The 18,273-nt window shown below is 35.6% G+C and overlaps 1 protein-coding gene across 1 annotated transcript; it reads right to left on the minus strand.

Annotated features, from left to right (window-relative positions):
• Positions 1–3,006: 3,006 nt before the first annotated feature.
• LOC113719334 (potassium transporter 6) lies at positions 3,007–8,630 on the minus strand. Its single transcript, XM_027244544.2, has 8 exons — positions 8,179–8,630; positions 7,591–8,077; positions 7,439–7,492; positions 5,895–6,155; positions 5,730–5,782; positions 4,955–5,078; positions 4,608–4,862; positions 3,007–4,183 (listed from the first exon to the last, which is right to left on the minus strand). Exons 1-8 carry the CDS (start codon positions 8,215–8,217, stop codon positions 3,123–3,125), a joined length of 2,334 nt encoding a protein of 777 aa, XP_027100345.1. The 5' UTR covers positions 8,218–8,630; the 3' UTR covers positions 3,007–3,122.
• Positions 8,631–18,273: the final 9,643 nt, after the last annotated feature.

Here is an 18,273-nt window from a genome sequence, read left to right on the forward strand (position 1 = left end):
GGATGGCGGTAATACAGAGTATTAACAAGAAAATCAAAATGATGGCTAAAAAAGAAACATGGGTTAAGAAAGATTACACTATGATTCTAATTGTGCAACAAAAAAAAAAAGAATTTTGGGATATAAAAACTATAATCAAATTTGCCTAAAGACATAGAATGTAGTCTCTAATGTTGCTTTTGGTTGCTCCATGTTGGTATTTTTGATAGGTTAGATTATTTTAGCATCAACAAGATTGCATCCATTTAAATTGAATTTGGATAATGACATTGGTCAATTTAGACACTAGATTTAGGCAAAAAAAAAAAACAAAAAATTGAGGATAAACATTAGGTTGAATGCAAATGTTAATTGTCATTATTGATTTGCACAAGAAGCTTTAGGGCGGCAAAGTTGGGCTTTCAAAATTGTGAGAATACGGGGATTAAGTTGAAGTAGCTTATTGATTTTGTTAGGGTAGTGGTTATGTCGATTGCAGTAGTTGCAATGTGGAAGAAATTCATGAGCAAGTTTTGACCCGTCTAACTAACAAAGAGGGTATTCTAGGGTTGTTGAGGACAAATTTAGTATAGTGGATCTATATTGTTATTGAAATGCTAATATTAGCGAAGGTAGGTGTAATTTTTTAAATTAGAGGAGAGCTATTTGTCATAGTCAGAAATCTCAGGGGATGTTTCTGAAATTATCCCTTAAATATATTAGCCTGTTTTCATAAACTCATGACTCTTGCAGCATGAATTTTTCTGGCAAAATTCTCAGACTTGAATTTAAAGTTTCATTAGACGGCACAGTCCATGCCTGCATTCATGAATGATAACATGCCATGTGAATGATACTTGCGAACAAGGAAAGCTTTGCCTTTGCCATGGGCGGAAAATGGTTGATGCTGCACATAAGTAGATGGAGCCGATTTTGTTGACTTTTCATTTTCCACATCGGAGAGAATCCACATTCAATTTCTTTATCCTTGCCTGATCAAGAAAATGAAGATAAGCTCGCCAGAATTTCAGTCGGCAAAGGGCCAGGCAATTCCTGATTCTCTCTCTCTCTCTCTATATATATATATATTATATTTATCACTTTCTCTCTCTCTCTCTCTCTCTCTCTCTCTTTTTTTCCTTTTGGGTTGGATGCTGAAACTCTCCTGCATTTCTAACCAACGGTGGGTCGACTGCAGGTCAAACATTAAGCGAAACCATGTGAGAGACAGACAAGGGTTTTATGACCGTCCAAAATCCAGCTAATCCAAAGCTTGCATGCGAGAACTCATGTCTCGTTTTATAATATGGGACTCTTGCATCTCAATGGGGCAAATGCAACTATCTTTAACATACCACAATTTCAAAGAAATGCATAACTGAATACAAAATCATTTGATTTATTTGACCAAAGCAATCCACATTGTATCGAACAGCTATTACAAACCACCAACCACCCCTCCCCCCGAATTATGCTTGATTATTTCCTACATTCATCCATGTTCAATTGAATTTTGTTAGTAAAAGAATTGTGTTTCACATTGGCTCACGAGACAGAGAAAAGAGTATTTAATATGTAAAAAAGGATCGAAAACTCGATAAACTTTTGAGTCAAAATTGGATTCTTAACTTACATATTGGGTCTTTTTAATGAGCTCTCTAAGAATGTTTCTCTTTAACAAGTGGTATTAGAACTTCTAATTGCGAGTTTGGACTATTTATTGATAAGTGGATTCTTCTCAAAGTTGGACTTGTAAAATTCTTTGTGTTTGGACTACTCAATGGCAAGTGGGTTTTTCACGGAATTAGCCAATGAAATTCTCTTCTTGGTGATGGATCAAGATATCAAGGAGTTTGGTTGGTGTTGGATCAAGTGTGCCGTGGGTTTGGCAAGGGTTCAAAATCCAGTATAGATGTTGAAGAAAAGTGGATCCATGGTTTGAAAATGAATTTGTAAATTTGGATTCAATGTAAGGGTTTATTCATGAAAGGGAGATTATTAGATTTATGAATAAAAGAATTGTGTTCCGTATTGGTTCGAGAAATGACAAAAAAAAAAGATTAATATGTAAATAAGAACCCAGGATTTAACAATTTAAGCTTTTGGATCAAAATTGGATGTCTTGGTTTCTTCAATTACTTTAAAAATGTTAGGTAAATATTTAACCTCAATAGGAAAATATTAGGAGCGATGCGCAAATGTCACCTGAAAAAAGTGTATATTAAGAGCGATGGGCAAGGTCTGGACTCTGGACCGCACCTAGCTTTTCACTTTTAAACAGGACTAGGTTACTCCAATAAGTGAACACGTTTGCACTATTGGGCTCTTTTACAGACGATTGGATTTTGTTATTGGACCCAACCCCTAATGACTTTCCATCACATAAAAGATGGGAAAGATGGAGACTTCCCAATGGATTGTCTATTCACCGTAAAAAGCTGGCTGCCTTAGAATACAACCCGTAACATTCGTGAGTGGGTCAATATTTTGCCAAAGGGACCTCAATTTTTGACTAAGTGTGGTTGGGAGCTAGAAGACATGGATGGATGAAGCACCCACGTTCTTTCCAACAATTTGGAAAAGTTGCCGTACCAGGCTAGGCAGCCCGCTATGAGGTGTCTCTCAGCGCTTTAGCCTCCCTTTCCAGCTCCAAAAACATTTGACCGGGGAAGGAAAGACGAGGCCAATCGAATTGGTTGTGACCCAGAGAAAGAATTTTAAACTCTCATGCTTTGACTCGCATCCTCCACCAGTCACGTTTTAATATTTTCTCTCGCCCTTTTCCTGTTTCTATACAATTACAGATATCTTAATTGCGTTGCTGGTTTTATCTTCAAGATTCATGATTTTGGCTGCAGACATAGCCTTCCATTAAAGAGGCTTTGATAAGTCACGGCCTGGACAAAAACTTTGCTGCATTATATTTTCAAATGGATCCATGAAGGCCGACCGAAGGTGGCTCCAACTGTACTCGTCCTGGCCTTCTTTTACGATGAAACAAATATTACTCGAAACAACAACCTAACCTCCGGGCAAACGCAACTCCGCAAGTTTCATGTTAAAACAACTCGTTTCTTTGATTTTCTTCTATAACACTTACAAACACATTTACAAGATGCATCACTGTCCTCTACCATCCAAAATCAGATGTGGTAAACCATTCCCACCTCCAGAGTTGATGCATGAGGCACAGTAAATGCATAGGTAGGGGATCTGCAGTTTTTCCTCAAGAAATCATAGCCGTAGTTTATTGCTAGTTTCTTGATTAAGCTAGATCCTTGTTTTGTTTTCACGTACGAGTGCCCCAGTATGTAAGCTATCCCAGCTTCCCTAGCTTCCATAAGTTCTCTCAACTCCTCACGTGCACTGCTGTCGATCTTCGGGCTCTCGGGTATAACGAACCTTACCTTTTTCCTCAGCTTGGTGACTGGTGGAGATCTTATTTCCCTAGGCTCCGATGTGCCAGCTAAGGAAGTGTTCTCGGATTCATCGAACCGCAAGTGGATCCCGTCTAAATGAGTTGAAGGGGTTCCAACCACAGCCATTTCGTCACATTCCTTTGTCACATCGTCGTCTGTGCAATTTATACTGGACTTTCCAGTCCGTATGAACTCAGCAATGCTGCATACAAGGTCATTTTCAAACACCAGATCATCCTTGTGAGCATCGCGATAACCATACCGGACAATAACCCTATACATCCGATACTCTTTTGGGCCAATGTGTCCCACAAGGAACCGTTCTTCATGTTTAACATGAGGAATTGGGACATATTTTACACAAAGAAACACCAGGACCTGATGAAAAGCTGGAAGGTTGGTGACAAAATGCGAGAAAATTGCTGGGATTCCAGATACAAGTTCCGTGTGTATAAGGCCAATGCCACGAACCCTTACAATACCTAGGCTGGGACCCAAGCTCAGTAGCCAGTCAACAGAAACCTTATTTTCAACATCGAACTCGTACTTCTTGAGTGTGCCATAGTGCCAAACACACATCACTATCATGAACAAGAATGAAAGGGCAACGGGTACCCATGCTCCTTCCAAAAACTTGATTAGTGAAGCAGAGAAGTAGAGCGCTTCAACTGTGCCAAAGAACACTACAAAGCATATTGCAAGGATCACATTCCGGTGCCAGCATAACACGATAACCAGAGACATTAAACAGGTTGTGACGAGCATGACAGTTATAACAGCCAAACCTGATTTAAACAAAAGAAAGCTGTGTCATAAAATGAAAAAGAGAAACTTTTCAGTAAAAATGCAGGGTTTCTGAGTTAGCGGGTAAACAATCACTGCTTTAATCAGCACACAGGCATAATAGAAACTCGAAATTCTAGAGACACCTGAAGCTCATGCACTATCTAGTTTACAGCACAATGATCAGACAAGGGTAGGAAGAAGAAAAGGTGGGTGAGCAACCACAAGGACTAAGACATCAGCTTTCTGTGAAGGATAAGAGCAAGGAGCTAAAGAATAAGCACGGCTTGCATCAAGAACAACCTTAAACCAGAATTTTGGCATAATGAACATAAAACGTGAAGTAACTTTCATACCTAACACAAGTGATGAATTTTTTGCAATGTTGTATGCCACAATTATTTTTTGTTTCTTTGATGGCCATACCTGAAGCGTTACCCAAGCGTTTGGTGTCTCTGAACCCAATGGTAACAGCCAAGCATAATAGCATCAAGGTCCAGTTAATCTCTGGGATATAAATCTGCCCGTGTATTTTGGATGATGTGTGCACTATTTTGACTCGGGGAAAGCAACCCAGAGCAGAACATTGTTTTATAATAGAAAAGGTTCCTGTTATAATAGCTTGGCTCCCAACAACTGCAGCAAGTATGGCAATTACCAGTACCGGCCACCTTAATTTCTCTGAAAAGAAGATTTTGAGGATAATTGAGCTAACTAGCCTGTAGAAATTCTATGATATTGACAGCCATGTCTTAAGATCTCAGACTACATACCTGGTACAGAAACGTAAAATCCAATGTGGTAGTCATTCTGAATACGATGATGTTGAGAAAGATAAGCAGCCTGACCCATGTATGCAAGGATTAGTGATGGATACACCATCGTTGTGAAAGCAATCTGCAAAACCACAAGCCTCTATTAAACAATCCTGCAGTTTACCACAAAGGTAAAATATCTATACTTGACTATTTTACTCACTAGCTTTGTTGCTTACAACATGTATTGCAGCCAAGAAGTAGTTGATTAACTAACTAACAAATAGATTGAGAATAATCATGAGAAAGCCAATGCTTCATAAATTTTAGCCAATGAATCTACAAACAATATCTATTTTCTGACAGCAGATTCTTACTCTTTTAATAGTAGAGAAGGGGTAATAAAAGCAAAGAATGCGTCATCAACCAAGAATTTATGATTGATTATACAGTGAAGATGCACAATGCTTTAGCCTGGCACATGAAAGCACAGTTGACATATATAGAAAGCTAAATGAGGTGTAATTACTTCAAGTTGACTCCTCTATAGACTTGGCAATATAAGCGAATCCTCGACAAGAAAGCAAGACTACCTATGCTAAAGTGAAATTACACAATGACTATGACATCCGAAGCAAAAAGAAGAAAAAAATATTTAATGTCAAAATCCACAGACTATGAAAGGTTTTGATGTGTAAATGTCTAAGCCAAGCAGCCAACCTATACAGAATTATGCTGCCATAAACTGAGTGCCTTGAAGTTATAAATCTTCTATTCTATGAGAGCAGTATACCTGTATTGACAACTGGGAAAAATGTCCAAGATCAGCAAACATAGCTTCTGAACCTGAATCGAGGACAAATGTATTATGTTATTACAGGAAAAAGAAAAGGAAAAGAAAACATAAAGGGACCAACAATAAATTGCAATAACTACACAAATCAGTCAACAAACTTGCCTGTTATGCACAGCAGAATCCCGCCCAATGACATCCAACCTCCTCTTTGGGTTTTCTTCAGGAATTTGTACATGTAATATGGAGACAGTGCTTGATAGACCCGAGGGTTCCAATAAAAGATATTATACAAGCCAATGGAACTGATGCACAAAAGCCATGTTATCACCACAGGTGCAAACAAGAACCCGACCCTGTGGGTGCCATAATGTTGAAGGGCAAACAAGCCTATCAGTATGATACAAGCAACTGGAACTTCTATATCTGCAAAAAGACATAGTTAGGAGGTCGTTTTCCATGTCACTTAATGAAGAATTTTAAGAACATGCATTAGCTTTAAGTGATAAATTAATACCAATTATCTTGACTGTATCACGACTCAGCTCATAAAGACAGAATCTTGACTAAGAAAGGGCTGGAACATAAGACATCAAAATTCTTGTTTGGTAATACATCATCCTCTTTTGTCAGGCCAAATTATGCTCTCTCGAATAAAAGAGTTTGTTGATCTTGCCCATGCCATGAAGCTCCATATATTCAATGTACTTTAAGGAAGCCTGTGCCAGCACTTCCAGAATTTGCAGCAACATTAAGCTATGCCTAATGGGAAATGTTACAAAGGCCTTGAAGTCTACAGAATTCAACCGTCACTATGATCAACTTTTTGCAGCATTGTCAATACCAAACATCGAAGGAACGATCAAATGAATATGGTTTTTAATTCCCAACCAGAAACCATGCTTCCCAGCTTTTCATGATTTGAGAATACCACACATCTACTTAAACTCAACGCATGAAGCTCTTAAAAGTGTATTGTCCACCACAAATGAATATTTGGCTGTGTGGTACCCACTAGTAAAAGGTTTTGGCATTTCTTAATGGTGAGGCTCCTAACTCTTAAGATCGCATATGTTCAAGTTGAGTACATGCTGGTCACAGGCATACCTTTCTCAAATGGTAGTAGGTACCAAAAAACTAGGTGAACATCAGATTTTACCTATTAACGGGTGACTTTTACCCTAGTGTTAATACGCTCCAAGCAATTGCACATTCCGCCTGTGAAGAATATTTTATCATTGATATGCATGTACTTAATAGTTTACTGATATTTTCCTGCTGCAATAAAAGACTTCAGTTGGTTCCCTGTCACTAATTTTCAGAAGTCCTAAGGGTATCCTGTTTCTCTCAAATATCATTGATAAGCATGTACTTAAGAGTTTACTCATATTTTCCTGCTGCAATAAAAGACTTCAGATGGTTCCCTGTCACTTAATTTTCAGAAGTCCCAAGGGTATCCTGTTTCTCTCAAACTACTTTCTCCTTTCAAAATGAGGGCATGAAAAGAGAAAAGAGAACTGGCACAAGTTCGGTGACAGTTGATATTTGTAATGAACTCATTTCAACAAAAATTATGACTAGGATCAGAAGTTTTTGTCTTAGTATACGTTCGACGTACAAAAGATAGAGTTCAAAATGATGGATCTTAATGAAGAAATGAATAGTTAGACACCAAAAACATTATTTAAGGCAATACGAATTAATCTTACACTTGTGATGCTCTTTTGCAGTGGCCAGTTCAACACCAGAAACTGCAGAAAAAACTGCATAGAGGAACATACGTGTAAACTCTTTGAAGAAATACAACAAAATAGAATCGCTCAAAATTAAGTAGGGGAAGAACCTTAAAATTAGAAAATACCTGAAATAGCAGGTGTAAGAATACCATCACCAATCACCATACAAGCTCCAATTAGAGCCAATACAAGCAAAAATCTCTGCAGCACTCTATGCTTCTCAAGAGTGGATTTCAGCCTTGCCCCAAAAGTAGTTGGGGCAGGACTTATGATATCTTTCTTGTAGCTTGACAATTCTTCATCAGCCGACTGACAATTAGGCAATGCATTCACTCTGGCATGTCTGCATAGCAGTGAATACAGAGCAAATGTGCCACCTTCACCGTTATCATCAGCTTTGAGCACAATGAAAACATACTTGAGCAAAGGAACTAAAGTCAGTGTCCAGAACACAAAAGACAGAACCCCAAAGATTTCTTCGTTGGTCTCTGAATGCTTAATATCTTCAGCAAAAGTACTCTTGTAAACATACAATGGTGAGGTACTTAAATCTCCATAAACCACACCTAAACTCTGATAAGCCAGTGTTAAAACAATTCTCCAAGACTCTTTCTGCAACCAAAAAGAAATTCCCAAATAACCAATCACAAAAAATCCAAATGGGATCCCTTTAAAACCAATAAAAATCCAAATTTTAACTGGAAGGAACTCACCTTGACAGGATTTTGAAACACCCCAGTCTCCAGATCCATGATAAGTCCTCAAATTTTCAAGAAAACCATTTTCTGCAAAGAAACTACTCAGTAGCTAGCCAAAGGCAAAATACCCTCCCTAGTAAGGAACTTTCAAGCGATAAACACACGCTGACACGCACAATATCACACGCCAAATTGTATAACACCAAGACTGGATTTTTTTATTCAGTTAATTAGGACCATGTACTCCAAAGATACAGAGCAGTTGAACAACCCCCTATTTTAACTCGAAGGAAGTAGAAAGCACGAAAAGCCACAAGCAAAAGTGTTTCTGCTCTTAAAGAAACTGGAATCAAAGCATCAAGATTTTAGAATATTTTGCATTTGACGCTGAAAGGAGTTTTCTCTTTGTTGTTTGCTTTGCTTGGTTGCTTGTTGGTTCGTGGGATTTTACAAGTTTTTACTTCAATGGTTTGTGTCTTTTTTCATGTAAATTTTTGTTATTTCTTTATTTTTGGTATGTATATTTGTTTTCTTATTATTTATTTTATACAAGGGATGATCTCAGTCTCGGACCGCTTGGCCCATGAGAGGGAAAGTGGAGGGTGTCAAGCGTCAACGTGTACCATGAAGTGAATTCAAGTAGAGCAGACAATACAGGTATCATCAGATGGTGGAATGGACGGATGGAAATTGGATAGATAGATAAAAAAAAAAACAAGCGGAAATAGGAAATGTTGTTTTGGTAGTTAATATGAATAAATCAAGATGTAGAGGCAGAAGTTGAGATGAGATAGGGATGCTGTGTGATTTATTTAGTTGACTCTTTGTTGCCAGGAAAGTGATAGGTTGCTTGCTGTTTTATTACTCGCTAAAGTAAACACCATTTTTTTATAACAGTGCAACTATTAATGTGCTTGTCCACAAGTTATGAAATGGTAAAAAAAAAAAAAAAAAGCATTAAATGTGAAAGACTAGTTTAATGAGGTAACCAAAACAACAAAGAAAAGATAGAGAAGCCAATGGGTAGAGTTGATTCTAATGGTTAAAGTCTCCTTTTCACATCACACTTCTAGTACAAAAACCAGTAGGACGGTGAGAGACGCGTGTTACACGATTTGCTTAATTACATTTCGTGGAAAGACTTTAGTAAAGAAATTATGGCTTTTGAATTGAATTTTTTTTTTTGACACTGACAATATGGATATTTCTTTACACTAATCGGTCTAAATACATGTTATCATGATTAAAACAAAGAATTTATATTTGAATATAAATATTACGTGTCATGTACCCGTAGTTAATCTTTTTCATATGGATTCTAAATGATGATTATATTCTTAGTTAGTTCGCGTTCGTGTAATTAGGGATGTAATCGAGCCAAATCGAGCTCGAGTATTGCTATACTCGAGCTCGACTCGACCCTTATGTAACTAGGCTCGAGCTCGAGCCTAAAAAATTGTAACTCGAGGCTTGACTCGAGAAAATCTCTTTAAGCTCGAGACTCGACTCGATAAAATTCGACCTTTAGTCAAGCCGAGCCTAATCAAGCCTTTTGACTCGACTCGAAAAATGTACAATTCTGCCATTATGAAATTTTATTATAAAGAAGAGTATATTGTAAATTCAGTATAAATTATACTCATAACGGTCATTTTATAATTATAATATATATATTATTTAAATTATATATATTATTTAAATATATCCCGACTCGACGAGTAGCTCAACGAGCCACAAGCCCTAAAATACTGACTCGAAACTCGACTCAAAAGTACATTCAAATAACTCGAGATTCGGTTCGAACTCGGTCAAACCGAGTTCAACCCAAACCATTGACCGAGTGACTCACGAGTAACTCGACTCGCGTACATCCTACGTGTAATGCAATTTTACGTAGACCAGGCAAATCTCGTCCTTAATTTATTAAAATTTGTTTTTCACAAGAAATTCTAAAATGTAAATGATAATACCGAAACTTATTTCACGTCCTCGTGTTTCTTTCCTCTCCCTTTTTAAATTTTTTTCCTTTTTCCTTCTAATATCAGGAAAAGTGCAGCACGTTACCCTCAATCAACAGATAAGGCTTGGATTATTGGCCCCCCCAAGATGCCAAGGCAGACTCTGGTCTTTTGCGCAAGATAAAAATAAATAAACAATGAACATAATGACCAGTTATTTTCATGTGGGTTGGTCTCTTCCACGAAGTAACTCGAATAATTAATTAGCATTTAAATCTATAAATGCGGTACAGTGAGGATCTGCCGACCTATTTGGTATACTTGCATTATTTCGTTTGTGCAACATTTTTATCAGTATACTAATACTTTAGTTAGGTATGTAGCTGACAAGTTTTGTCAGACAAGTTTTTGGCCAAGTTTATCTGTTATAATTTTTTTAACAATTTTAGCTTCAGTAATCTTAAAAAATTTCTCAAAATTTTTAAACTATACACTTCAAAATATTCAAAAATTTATACATTTCAAAAATTTTCCTACAAATTCTACAATAAATTATAGTAAAGTTTTAGACAAACATCAAAAAAACTCATTTGTCAAATAAGGCCATAGTTTTGTTAGGTATGTAGTGCAACTTTAGTTCGAAACATATTTTACAAGTTTATTAATGCTTATCAGCTTTGGCCTTAAAAAAATGCACCCTTTAGTATAAATGCTAGATGACCTAATATATCTATATATGTATGTAACCAACAAAGCAATAAACTTGATTGATCAATAGAAGCAATATATTTTATCTATACATACAAAAGCAATATGGACTTTATTGATCAAGAAATAAGCGTATGCACCAGTTCTTCTTCTCCATATTTTATTCTCCATTAGCGTGTTCGATGCCTTCATGCATGTATCTTCCACCTTCCTTCTTATACAGTCAAATGGAGATTCTGGGAAATGTCACAAAAGATAAAATACTCTTGATTAATCAAAAACAATAAGTAGATCACGACTGTCTAACAAATTTTGTAAGACCAAAGGGAGTACAATCATTGAGACAATTATTAAGTGGTTTTCAAAGGGGCAACATCAAACTCCACGCTTAACTTGTTAGTTTGGATTTTATATATGAATTCAAGGCATGCAAATCAAGGACAGGACCCGATCAGCAGCCATACCATACGTGATCGGGTTCAACCAATCAAGTAAATAATTGAGTTTGAGTTGGTAGATAATCAATTCAAAATCTTACTCATATCCTCTTATATTCTATACAATGAATGTTAACTATTTATGTCAAAACATATATATTGATTGTATACTCTTTCTGTACTAAATAAGTACTATGTGTTAATATGAAATATGTAGGTCAGTTATGTATTATGTCTTTTTTTTTTGTTAGGTTTTCCGCAGGGAGTGGACCCCCCAAATTAATCCCCTGCCCCCGCAACTTGCTGGCAGCGAGACTCGAACCAGGGACAACACCCCATCTTCAGCAGCCCCATTATGTATTATGTCATTGGATAAACTGGTTTCAATCTAAAATCTGAATAGCAAAAGTAAATAAGTAAAAGCTTTAATTAAAATGAAAAATGGGCAAACCCTTGATTATGTGTTAGTGAAAAGTTCAACTCTATGTGTAGCCTCGTCTTCGCATTAGAAATTTAGAGTACGCTGTTTACATTTTGCCAGTGTCTCTATTGTTAAATCTGATATGGAATGAATACCTTTGCTAAAAGGAAGACTTTTTTTCGATAAAAATCAAAAGAAAACAAAAGAGAAAAGAGAAGGAATACAATACAGTACTACTTTGTTTGGATAGAGTATTATTTCAAATAATTATTTGAGACAATTACTATAACATTTTTTGTGATATGATGTATGTAAGATAAAAATATAGTTAGTAATATAAAAAAGTTAGTTGAGAAATGTGTTTATGATGCAAGCGAAATATTATTTTGAAAAAATTTGATATCCAAATATATTTCACTTTTTTTTTTTTTGAAGAACTATTGATATTGTCACACTTGATGTTTTGTAACATAGTAAAAGAATTTCATTTACTTTCAATATGCAATGAAAATAAGGAAATATATATACACACACACATGGTGCTTTGCTTTCTCTTCAATATATATATACACACACATGGGAGAGGCACCAGTCACCAAAGGCTGGTGCTTTGCTTTCTCTTCAATGTATGCTAAAGAGTCTGAGTGGTTTCCTACTAATAGCAATATTGACAATTCATTCTTTTCTTGTCAATTTTACTTTCCATTCTTGAATGATGAGTTCACCATCCTTGTTTTAAAGAGGGTCCCCGACATGATACGTATTCTTACAAGTTAGCTCGTACGCAGGGGGTACTTGTATGTATCACAATTATAGAAACAATAGATAAGGTATAAGCCCACAAACATGGAACTTTCAACTTTCGAGGACCTATGACGTAATACGATCAATCTTGTCTGGCTTGTTTTAATGAAGTGAAAACTGACTCAAGCCATTGACCTCGCCCCTTTTTCTTTTTCACCACCCCAACAACATTTGTCTCCTCTTTCTTCATCAACTTATGCCTTGTTTGGATTGCTTGTTTCTGTCGAAAAATATTATCGTTTTCCATGATCACATTTCCCTATCACCTTCTTCCCTCACATATATCAAATCGCTACAGTAATTTTTCTATGAAAAATGACGAAAAATGCAATCCAAACACAACCTTCGCTACACAAATCGCTACAGTATTACCTTCGCATGATCAGCTACCGGAACATAAATTACATTTGACCAAAATTTGGATAGAACTGATTTATTGGATCTAGTAGTCCTAGTTTCTTTTTATTGTGCATTTAATGTTTGAAGGGTATGAATAAATGTTAAGCCACTCGATCTATGGAATTGATTCAGGTTGTGTTTTGATTGCATTTTTTTAGATTTTTTATAGAAAAATTACTGTAACGATTTGATATATGTGAGATAAAAAGGTGATTGAGAAATGTGTTCACGAAAAATATAACAATTTTTCTTTGAAAAATCACTGTCCAAACAAGGCTTCAAGTTTTTGCCAACAACACTACTCGAGAATTTGTTTTTCCCCATGCAAGTTTGTTTGAAAATTTCATAAAATGCTAGTAATTAGTTATTTGACAATGTTCAGAATCAATAAAATATAAAGAATCGAACGTAAATTTTTTTTTAAAATTTCCAATCTAATACAGGATGTGAATTTATAGATGCGTTTCGTCTATCTATTGGTTTCAACAAAGAGTTAAAAAAAAAAAATGTTTTTCGTCTATTTATGTGTGCGCGTCCAACAAAGCGTGATGTGACTACATAGAATGATAGGAACCTACCTTAATTAGCTAATTCAATGTTCAATTACTGCTATTAGTCTGGGTGCCGGCCGGCCCAGCCGGGAGGGTTGAGTACTTGATTGTTCAAAAAGAGCGTGACGTGATATTCAACGAGTCTGCAGGATTGCTCCTGTTCAAGACATATTTTGACGGGCATCCATTCTATATCTCAACCTATTACATCCGGCCAGCCGTTTTATTGCTTTTGTAATTGTCTTACCATTCAAGGTTATAGGGATAATATCAGAGAGATTTCTCTAAATATCACTTAACACATCTAAAATTTTAAAAATATCACTTATCTTCATTATTTTTGTTGTTTGTGTAACAAAATTATTAAAAATCCCAAACAACCCCTTTGCTCATTTTGTTAAATAAAAATATTGCTAAACCACTTTGTTTACTCCACAAAAAAAAGCACCACCTAAAAGGCGATCTCTAGTTATACCATCACATCACAAAGTTATACTCCATAAAAAAAAATATTAGCAGCAATTATATACTTAAAACTAATTTCTTATTATTTTTTCCCAACCTTTTCTCAATTGGTGGTCTAAACCTTTAACTTGTACTAAATCATTATGAAAGTCAACTCATGATAAACAGAGAAATCATACCTCACCTTATCATAATCACAAAAAGAAAAAGACAATTAATATTCAATTTATTACAATTTACAAATAAAAAATCACATATTCATCCGAAAAAATGAGCAAACAAATAATGTTGGAGAAAGGGAGAAGAAGAGAAAGTGACATTTGATTCCTTTTTCTTTAATTTTTGGGCTGTATTTATTGATATGTGAATTATGTACGAAAGAGGGTTGATATAGTCGTTTTGCAATTATTAGGAAAAGTAAGTGATAATTTTAAAATCTGATGGTGATAAGTAATATTAAAAGAAATCTCAGGGGAGATTTCTCATATTATTCCAAGTTATAAACTAGTATTTCCTCATTCATGCGAAAATAAAGGGATTGGTGTAAACTTTTTTGTGTCATTTTATGTTCGCGATAAATTACCTTTGAAAACTATCCAGTTCCAACTTCCAACATATCCTTCTTCCAACTATATGTATTTCTTATTATTTTGCTTACTATTAAATAATTATTTGTGTATACAAGGATTGTTAGATGATCAAAGAGGCAAGTAAAATTAAGATTCCTAGTGTGGGGTGGCCAATTTGAGAACACAAGTATCCATATAGTTATATAATCCAGAGGATGGTACTCCATGATCATATACAAAATCGTAATATAATTTTCTTGCAGGGCCCATGATTCAGTTAAGTTCTTTATTTCGTGAATTGAAAGCGACGTTCAAAAGGAAAAACCCACCCGAAGAACCTCTTATTTTTCCTTTGTGAATGAGGTATTGTGGCCAGAAATTTGTGAAGCAAAGATAAGAAGGACTTTCTCTCTTAGTTACCGCGTATGAATTCTGAAGAAACGACAGCTCAAGAAATTCTGAAGATGATGGAGAAAAATGAGTATAAAACAGAAGACGTGTATCTGATTAAACTTTAGTATAAAAATGAGTATTTACCATTTTTTTTTGGGGGAAATATTTTATCAAAACGATTAGACATTGATCAAAGTCATTGTTTAATTAGGGAGGAAAATTCAACTGCTATCTGCTACGTAAGGTAATCCAAACAAGGCCTATAATATAATTAATTTCCACTTTCCTCTAAAATCAACCAATTAAAGAGAGTTGTCTAAGACCGAAGTCACTCGGAAAATATCTATGGTTTCCCAGAATTACCAACTCGAAATCGCACAACTTTTTCAACAATCGTTTATTGGTTAGCCAAAAGAGAAAATTTATCAACGACGAGGACAAGAATCATCTGGAGGAAAAGGAACAAAAAAAATTAAAAAGAAAGCGGTACGCATCCATATGGATGCAACAAGCAAATAAAGCTATAAGTTGACGAGTTTTGCTGGAAAGGCCAAGGGTCCACCTTCAGGGAAATGTGACGCGCCAATGATGGGGTGCGATGCACGAAACCACAGTCAGCGGTGGAAAATGGCGCGTTATGGGTAACAATAATATATCTTTCTGGAGGTCAAATTAATGTCTACAGCAAACAAAAGATTGAGAATTTGCACCTTCCTTTCCTATCTCTACTTTATACGCGCTCTCACTACTCGGTGGATTGTGACAGCTCTTTTCACTTTATAAACAAAAATGTGGTTCGACTGCTTATCACTCCTTTTTATCAGTATTGATTGAGAATTGACTAACCCCACGTCGGAAAGAGCAAAACGACGTAGTAGCACAGTATAAAGCTCCTGACTTCCGATGCTTTTTACTATTCGTGGCTGGCTCTCCCCAACATATCGTAATGCACCGTGTTTTTTGATATTATTATGATTTGGACAGCAGATTATTTAAAATAATTATTATAAAACTTTTTACGACGCGACGTCTATAAAATAAAAAAATAAATTAAAGAGATGTTTATGATGCATGAAAATGATTTTTCACAAATAATACCCATCCAAACAAGACAATATATGTATATCATCATTTTTTACCTCAAGAATAAGATAATGGGATATTTTCTTCATCTTTAATGCTTTCCGTCTATTGTTGAATTTAGGACAATTAGGGAAATTGCTCGTTTCCTTGGCCATCTTTATCTCTTCTTTCCCCACCTCTCTCTCTCTCTCAAAACGCGTCATCTATTTGTCCCAATTCCTTCATAATTCAAACATTAATGAGTGTGTTTGGATTACATATTATTTCATCTTATTTACACACACTGACTTACTTGCATCATCAACATATTTTTCAATCATATTTTTATTTCATGTACATCACATCAAAAAAAATGCTACAGTATTTTTTCACAAAATTATCTCAAATAATTTACAATCCAAACACACTCATTGCTACTTCATGCACTGTGCAAGTTTTGATACAAACCTTGGGTTAATGTTTCACTGGGGGCACTTTAGTTAGAATTTTTTTATTTAGCACTAGGTTGTCATTCTCAAAGATGCACAAGTGGGCTTATCTCTAATTGACTTATCTAATTAAATTAATGTGATAAAAAAAAAATTTGGAGATATGCCAGAAAACCCTATAATAGGAAATTTCGTATCCTCTACACTTCTGCTTGGAATATATTAATGTTACGTTTAAACAAAGTCTCTGGGGAGCATGATGATGGTGTTCATCACTCTCTTCTTTTCAAGGCTACAGAGAGACGGTAGTGTGGCTTAGAACTAGTCTTAAGCTATTGGCGGAAAAAGATATCCAATGCATTATTGGTTATGACAAAGACATAATTAGGTGAGGACTGTGTTATTGTTATGCAAGCCCGGTTAGTTTGTGGTGCACATAATTTGGAAATAGCCAATAATTAATAGCATGGAACATGAAGCATTCCTTTTGGCCATGCACGTTGGTAATTGACATGACCACATAAGAGGGTGCGGTGCAGTTATAGTCAAGTTTTATTTTCTTCATGAGGATCACAGATTATTTGGCCCATGCTGCTAGCTTATGTGATGTGCTATATTTACCAACTACTTGATCATTGTCCTTGAAGATCTTAAAGCATCTTCCTCTGAAAAGAAGGACTGGAAATGTGTTTCCCCTTCCCATCGAGAAATATATTTATACTTTTCCTTTTTGTGGAAAAATAAACATGCAATATTAGAGATCATGTAATAGTCGTCTTGGTTAATATGTTATGAACTGCATTTGTGCTTACTCCGGTTTGGAAGAAAATTTACGCCTGAGTAGGTTGAAATAAAAAGTGAACAATCCCATTCAATCGTTAGGTATAACGTTGTCTATGCTTGGTGCAGCGGCCAAACATTGGACAATTATGGGATGGTCCGGCATTTCGTTGGTCGACCTCCATTTCGTTGTTGGGAATTTCTTTTGCCCTGCCTCTCTTTTTCAACAAAATTTTGGTGATAGTTAAAGAAAAGTGAGTATAATAAAACAAGAATGCTTAACTTTAATAATGGAATTGATGGGTTCGGCTAGCTTAAGCCTGCTCATATATAGGTAAGGATAGGAATGTTTCTTTTGGTTGTGACAATAAAAAAATATGTCTAACAAGATGCGCTTTACGTTTATAGTAGAGAAATTTGGTCATGCATGTTCTAGCTACAAACATGTTATGATGTATCCTGACTTTCTGGCCTTTTACACACAAGTACTTGGTGAGGCACACTTATGTGTGTGTGCATATTTTACGAAAAAAATAAAATAAAATAGCAAATTAGTTAGAGTAAAGGAATTAATCTGTAGAATAGTAGGATTTTCTAGCCTTTTTATTTTTTAAATTGAAGTTGATAGAAAGACTTGGAATGACTATAGTTAGTGGATAAATATGGTGGTAACAATTATGTACACATGGGAAGTATACATAGAGCATGAGATCGGTGCATGGCACTCCATCTTGTACCTGTAAAGTTGAGTTATTATTAAGAATCAGAGGTCTTGAATTTAAATTCCGTCTTAAAAGAGAACGCAAAACCTACAATGACGGATGTTGTAAATCTTGATGTTGCTTATACGTAAAGATGACTAAGAGAAAGCAAGTATTTCAGCTAAATATCAATTAACTTGTGATTTAGTTAAAAAAAAATAAAGGAGGAGAACCTGAAATAAATGGAAGGCACGTCCAAAACAATAGGTGGCTTTTCTGAAAAAACAAAATGAGAACAAGTCCAAATGCCAGCCGACTAGAATGAATGCAGAAAAAAAAAAAATCTTGGCTGTTACCTAAAATTTGCGTGCCGGCATGGCATTAGATTACAGCAACCTAATTTTTTTGGGGAA

The sequence above is a fragment of the Coffea arabica genome, chromosome 11e (assembly GCF_036785885.1).
Source record: "Coffea arabica cultivar ET-39 chromosome 11e, Coffea Arabica ET-39 HiFi, whole genome shotgun sequence".
Classification (NCBI taxonomy): Eukaryota; Viridiplantae; Streptophyta; class Magnoliopsida; order Gentianales; family Rubiaceae; genus Coffea; species Coffea arabica.

Coding starts and splice junctions, on each gene's coding strand:
- LOC113719334 (XM_027244544.2), bottom strand. CDS start 8,217: ATGGATCTGGAGACTGGGGTGTTTCAAAATCCTGTCAAG. Junction 8,078..8,178: donor TGTTTCAAAATCCTGTCAAG/GTGAGTTCCTTC, acceptor TTTTGGTTGCAG/AAAGAGTCTTGGAGAATTGT. Junction 4,863..4,954: donor ATTTTACGTTTCTGTACCAG/GTATGTAGTCTG, acceptor TCTTCTTTTCAG/AGAAATTAAGGTGGCCGGTA.